Raw genomic sequence first — 7,565 nt, forward strand, 5'->3', positions numbered from 1 at the left:
ACGCAGAGTGCGGCGGGATGATTATCGGCGGCGGCGGCGGCGCCGTGGCACGCGGCACATCCGGTTTAGCGAGCCGGAAGCGCAACAGCACGCCGAGCAGCATACAACGATCCGAGGAGATCATGCCGGCCTATCAGCGCTTTGACAGCAAATAGGCGGGATCGGCAGCCAGCGATACCGCCGGGAGTCTCAACTCGATCTCTAGTTCCGAAGGAAGCTCGTAAGTAGTGGAACTCCACACCTGTGGCGACCAAAAAAAAAAAAAAAATTCTGCAAGCGGAAGCGCGAGATTATTCCTGATACATACACTCACACTATCTCTCTCTTTCTCTCTTTCTCTTTCTATCTCTTCCCCTTTTCTGTCATCTCTGATCTATTCGTTTTCTGAGTTCTATCACAGTTTCATTTATATTCCTCTATTCTCTATAAGCCGCGTGCACTTTGATTAAACGAGATGAGCTGTCAGTTGTGTAAAATTGTCGTGAGGATGAGTTTATTTATCGATATTGATTAATACTAAAGGAATAATGAAATTATTCTAGAGTAGGAATAGCAAGGTTTTGTTTGACATACATAGAGTCTTCTATTTATATGTATTTTATATGTAATTATTCTATTATTATAATTATTAATATAAATTCTTTTTATTTTTTTATTAATTAAAATTTAAAATATAAATTATTAATTTATATTTTAAAAGAATAAAATAAAATAGAAATAAAATAAAATTTATTTTTTATTTTTCAATATAAATTATAATTATATTAATAAATTAATATTTTATATATTTATTCTATTATAGATTAATCTTCTATTCAAGTAATATTAATATTAACTTGTTCAAATATTACTAAATTTAGTTTAATAATTTTAAAAGTTTAAAAAAATTGATTTTGTGTATAAAATATTAATAAATTTAAATACATGTGAATTATTTGTATATGTTAAATTGTAAAAAAGAATTAAATTATGAATAATGACGAGCGTTGAATATAATTCTTAGCGTCGACTTAGTCTCAGTGAATATCTGTTTTTGAATTTTGTTTAGTAAGAGAGCTTCTTCAAAGCACTTTAGCTCATTGTTTCTCGTTTTTCAATGTACATGTGAGCTTACTCTCTTCGTCTTTCAATTAGAGACTTATTCTTTGTCGTTCGCAGAAGAATTGTTAGTTGGAAGATTTATTTTCAGTTTTATTAATTTTATTCTCCAATGAATTATTAATATATTAATATTGTATGTATAAGATTATTTTAGTTATAGACAAAGAATAATCCTGTTGCCCATTTTTATCTCTTACTCTTCTTATAATTTACACAGAAAATCATAAAACGCTTCAGATCGATTATTACATCTTCAAACGTGATTGAAGATGCATCATCAATATATATATTCATAATTTAAATTGTGCAATTATATGGCCACACGCTTTTTCTTTGTCTTCTTAATTTCTCTGTTTCTTTTTCACGTCTTTTTGATTTCTATCAGTTTATATATAATTCAGTTATTTATATAAATTTTCTTTAACTATACTTCTCGATTTTCATAAATGTAGCACAATTATATGTGTATATAACATGGCCGGCAACTTATATATGTAGTGTGGGATTCTTCCACACTCGGATTAATCTGAGTGTGGAAATTCCACACTCGGAATTTGACCAATTTGTTCCAAAATTATTAATGAATTGCGACGAGAGCTACCGCCATGAACTGTAACATTATATGGTAGAGGTAGATAAAAAATTAAAGGCGAAAGGCCCCATTTTGTTAAAATTTGTTACAGTTTTTTTTTGCTACCCCCCCCCCCCCCCATCTAACCTAACCGATAGCAGAACTCCACACTCGGAATTTTGGTAAGTTGCCGGCCCTGGTATATAATAATAAAAATTTGTATATATTTAAAAAAAATGATATACATTATATAATCATTATTTCTTAGTTGTTATATAATCATGTTTCACTCCAAGGCAAATATATGTTGTTTCTTCGCACATTTTATTTATCCTATCTCTCTCTTCTAACTTTCCCGAGAGTTCATGCTGTGACGAGTAATAATTTATGTAATCAGAGAGTTGAATTTTACGAGACGCAGTATCTTCTTCTTACGTTTTTAATAGAGCAGCACCTTTTTTGTATTATACGGTTATTTTACGGTCGGTTTTATAATGCGAGGAAGAAAAGTATGCGTTAAAGTATAGTCTTCGACGAATTGACTGGGTATTTATTATATGTATATATATATAGCTGTATACCTCTTTTTCCGTCTCTCTCTCCTCTTTATATATCACGCAAAAAAATTTCTAGATGTCGCAACAAAAATTATCGCTATTTTTTGTATCTGATAGAATATCGTTTGTCACAGATAGAATTATCGTTTGTCACAGATAGAATTTTTTAGTTCTGTCTCTGTCATTTAGATTGATTACGTGCAAAATATATACGATATTGCAATATGTGCTAATCATTTGTCTACCTCAGTTAATTTTTTGCACCTAAAAAATTTTTGCTACAATTGCAAAACCATTTTTTTGAGTGATACTTTCTTTCGAAAATTCTTTCATTTCTGTGTGCTCCACAAAAAAAAAAAAAAAAAAAAACAAGCGCCCATAAAATAAAAAAATATATATATTATCGTCCATTATCGGTGTTGTCGTCTTGGCTTTAATTGCTTGATTGTGTGGCAAATGATTGTATCGCATTAATACTCTTCGGAGCACCGTTGCACATACACACACGCACTTTTATATTTATTTCATATACATATATATGTACATATGCATATATATATATATATATATATATATATATATATGTATGTATACGTCAGTGTGATCGTTATCGCGGAGTCTGTATTCTCTATCCACATGGTAAGCAGAACACTGTGAATAATCCCAGGAATGTCACCCAGGAATGTCTTCGCGGAGGATCCCGTTTTCTCTCCCCCCGATGGTTTTCATATACTTCTGTACGATTCATTGTATTTTATATATAGTAGGTACTATCTATTGTGTGAGATCGACGTGCGTGTGTTCCTCGGAAAAACAGCCCCCTTTCCGCCCCCCCCCCTCTCCCCCTAACCACCATGTCTTATGGATCTCTCTCTGTCTTACCGTTTTTCATAAAGTGTATTTTGTGATATATATCGTAGAATAGGTATTTCTGACAGCGGTGTATCTCTTAGAATATATACGCGCGCCGAATCGAGAAAACGATTAAAATAGAATTAAATAGATGAAGTAGATTAATTAAATAGATTAAAACGTAAATGTCTCTACGTCTGCATAAAGTAAATTACATAGAATACAATCGTATTTTGCGAACGTTTTCTCGATTCGGCACACGATGGTTTACGAGTAATAATTCTGATAATTAATTTTTTTATCCTTGACAGCGGTATTTTGTATCCTAATTATTGTTCGTGAAATCTCAGAGAGATAGTTATCGGGTGTTTCAACTTTTTTATATTCGTACAACTTTAAATATAATATAATATAGTATTATATTAAGTAATGATATCATAATAATCAAATTATTATGCAATAGCGATATATTTGTCATTGATTGACGATTTGTTTTGTGCAAAGGTATTGCAAAAAAAATATAATCTCTAAGTATAGTTTAGTAATTAGATTAATGACAGTTTTAAAATAATATATGATCATGTACACTCAATATACATATACATACATACATATGGATACGTCTATATTTATATAGTAGAACTTGTGTCGAAAAGTTCTGCTTGTAGCGTTAAAATAACGCGTTAATAATCTTCTCAACGACTCGTAGCATAACAACGACAAGTAAGTGTAAGTTAATATAACTTTTTTTTATTAATTCTTCCATTTTTTCCTCAAGATTCTAGCGAAGCATGTCAAATAGATAAATGTAGTTTGGAACAACGAAGCAGTACTCAGTCGTGTATTAAAATCGTCAAATATCATAAGAACTACATCATAGTTTTATTATTAATACTAATTAATATTAATTATTGCATCTATATTTTTTTGCGTCAAGATTAAATTTTAATTATATACCAAAATAGACTGATTACTGTTATTTAATTATTTACAAAATTGTACCTCTCTCTCTCTCTCTCTCTCTCTCTCTCTCTCTCTCTCTCTCTCTCTCTCTCTCTCTCTCTCTCTCTCTCTCTCTCTCTCTCTCTCTCTCTCTTCTCTCTCTCCTCTCTCTCTCTCTCTCTCTCTCTCTCTCTCCTCTCTCTCTCTCTCTCCTCTCTCTCTCTCTCTCTCTCCTCTCTCCTCTCTCTCTCTCTCTCTCTCTCTCTCTCTCTCTCTCTCTCTCTCTCCCTCTCTCTCTCTCTCTCTCTCTCTGCATTTAGATTAAAATGCATGCATCAATAATCTGGTATGTTTTTTAAACTTTTATATATATAATCTTTTTCCATATGTATATAATATATATTTACTACACTACACACCAAAACATTACACTTTCAGCGTGAGTTCTTCTTATCTCAAACTGAATGAGGTGTGTTCTCTCTCTTTTACAACTTTCGTCGAAGGCTTGCGAGAATTGTTCCTCGCTCCTGCGGAATAATAAACTTTTCGTTTTTTTAGTGATTTTTATAACCCCCTCACAATAATTCTCTCTTATTGCATCTCTCTCTCGGTTCTCTCTGAAATAATAATACTCTGATTTTCGGCTTGCAATTTTTTTCGCGTTTTATTTCTTCATTATAGAGATTACGGCGCATTTCTTACATCCTTAGATCGAACAAAGTTTACGTGTGAGCAAGAGAATGGAAGAAAAAGGGACAAAGAACTGCACAAAGTCTCAATTTCCATTGCTCGTACGATTAAAAAGCACACAGTTTTTTTTTTCATTCTTTTATACTTTCCGTAGTATTCCGTAAATGAAGGAGACGAATCGATATCGTTGCTAAATGTGTGATTTTGAAAACTGCAGCTGGTCTCCGAGGCTGCGAATGGCAGGCGAAGGGCAGTTGAGAGACTTCATCGAAGATCTTGGACCAGGCCAGGTGGTAGGAAGGCAGGCTCTTGGTGCCCGCTGCCTCGGGGAGATTCAACTGTCCTTGAGCCACACGAAGGGTTACCTGGAGGTAGAGGTCATACGTGCCAAAGATCTCAAAGCGAAGCAGGGCAGCAAAGCAATACCAGGTAGGGTTTGTTACCTGCTGTTTCGAATAGAAAGATTTCCCGAACGCGCTTAAACATCAATATCACCCTTTATTCCGGCCCCTTACGTGAAGCTTTACCTCGTGAACGGTAAAAGATGCATAGAGAAAGCGAAAACGTTGATGGCCAGAAAGACGCTAGATCCGTTCTATCAACAATTGTTGACTTTCAAGGAGAACTGTCGGGGCTGCATATTACAGGTATATCTCCAACTACTGTTTATTTCTTTTTGTATAGGCATTTTCACACGCAGACGTGTTTGATTATGATTCCTGTCGCGGTTTCAGGTGACTGTGTGGGGCGATTACGGTCGGATAGAGGGGAAAAAAGTGTTCATGGGTATTGCACAGATCGTATTGGATGAGCTGGATCTCAGTCAGATGGTGTTCGGATGGTACAAATTGTTTGACACCCAAGCCCTCAGGTCAGTGGAGCTCCATCCCTTGCTTTGTCCCGTCGATCTTCGGCCACGTCTCTCGAGTCTTTTAAAATCTAAAAGATCGACTGTCCGAGGAACGCGTGCCGAAAAAAAAATATAATTCCTTTTACACATGTATTTAACGGAGGAGAGATGTTTGAGTTTTTTTTTCTTACAGTAGAGCAAAGTAGAAACAAAAACACTAGATTGAGTTCGAGCTCCTATCTCGCGGTGCACCTATATAGTCGCTTCCACCATTTAAATTAGGATATCGAAATGCACGAGTCTCGATATATATATAAGGTAGTGTCGTATATTTTACTGATAAACGATTAGAGGGATTGAAAATGAAAACAAATATCGTTATAAACGTTTTTAATATCCTTAAATGACCCGCAGAAAATCCATCGTTTGATGATGTAGCGTCAAATGTTAAGTACATATACATATATTCAGAGTTAAATAACTAGAGACTTGAGATTACCGTACTACATTTACCGTGTAAAAGAGTCGAGGATAGCGTCTCATAGATAATTCTCTATCGTAATATTAACATTCTTTCTCACTACGGTTGAAGAACAAACAAAAAAGAACCTTATACACGCGTATCTCCCCCAACCCTCTCGTAAGTTACATTAAATGTTGAAGCCTAAGACTACTTAACGAGTGACGCTTGGCTCTGAATACGATAAAAGTCAGTTTAACGTGGAATGCAGTATTATAAATATAATGTGTACGGTGATATAATAGAAGGTTTCGCGAGAGAGGGCAGAAAGAAAGGAAAACAAAGAGAAGAGCGAAATCGAAAGATAAACGGAATGCGAGGAAAGGGTATGAAAAAAACGTACGGGAGAGGACATGTCTTTCTAGAAACACCACTAGTACATCACATATCATGTACGGCATATCAGACGAGCCCCAAGTCTCTATGTAGGACTAGATGTAGACGTAGCCAGCCATGTGTTCCCGGAGCGCCAGATAGTTTTTAGGTACGCACTGAGAATCAAGGCATCGTTCGTAGCTAGTTTGGACAACGATTTAACGTGGTACATATTGACGATATTATTAATTAATAATTGTTGTGAGTAATGATCGATATATTACTGACCTGTCACAGTTCAGTTCTCCTTGTATGGATAATGATTTTGTGTATTACAGGATTTCAAGTGAATGGTTTAATGTGATTTTAATGTAACTTTCTTTTACATGAATCTGCACATTCTTAGCACGTGTCTCCTTATTCGTATTGAGAGTATCTATAAGTATAAGTAAGTGATAAGGCATAACTACTCGCGAAATAATGTCTTTGGTGTATAGCGCTGTGTGGTGGCCGATTCTAGTACTCCGATATGAGTGTCCGAGGGAGAAATGCTCCAACAATAATTTTTTTTTTAATACGCGAAACACGTTGACAATCGAAAATGCCGTACGTTTGTATCAATCGACTAATTTTTTCAATTAGACTTTCTCAAGTACCCATGTGAAATCTTGATACACATTTGTTGTTGCCAATATATATCTTCTTTCCATCTCCATTACGTTCTGTATAGAAATCTCCTCTTCTTTTTGAAAATGCCTGTCCTGTTACACACAAAAAAAAATAATAATAATTCTATGCGGCTTCGAAGTAGTCGATGTAGAGATAACCGAAAACCGATATAAAAACGACGCAAGATTGCGTTATCATGCGCGCTCGATATACTTTGTTGCCTTTGTATTTTATCTGTATCGATTATTGACTCTTCCAAACTTGTGTAGACGAGATATGCCTCCGAAATTTCATTCGAACGTGAGAAAGTTCGATTTTTTTCTTTACTTTTTTAATCCTTGAACGCAATGTTTCAATTTGCATCTTGCGACTTTTTAGTATTTTTCTACACTTGTCCACACATGGGAACTACTTTTCGTTAACTCTTCCTGGTATTATTGCTTGGTATATAATATATCACATATTTAATTTTCAATTTTGCACAACATATTGCATTTT

At 34.6% G+C, this 7,565-nt stretch overlaps 1 protein-coding gene across 1 annotated transcript; it reads left to right on the plus strand.

Annotated features, from left to right (window-relative positions):
• The first annotated feature begins 4,949 nt into the window (after positions 1 to 4,949).
• LOC145947836 (regulating synaptic membrane exocytosis protein 3-like) lies at positions 4,950 to 5,679 on the plus strand. Its single transcript, XM_083057611.1, is given in 4 exon segments — positions 4,950 to 5,147; positions 5,214 to 5,360; positions 5,448 to 5,582; positions 5,585 to 5,679. Coding segments are annotated over 4 exon segments (552 nt in total). The 3' UTR covers positions 5,657 to 5,679.
• The last annotated feature ends 1,886 nt before the right edge of the window (positions 5,680 to 7,565 follow it).

The sequence above is a fragment of the Prenolepis imparis genome, unplaced genomic scaffold (genome assembly GCF_030444845.1).
Source record: "Prenolepis imparis isolate NDT839.2.m4 unplaced genomic scaffold, iyPreImpa1.0 SCAF_161, whole genome shotgun sequence".
In the NCBI taxonomy this organism is placed as follows: Eukaryota; Metazoa; Arthropoda; class Insecta; order Hymenoptera; family Formicidae; genus Prenolepis; species Prenolepis imparis.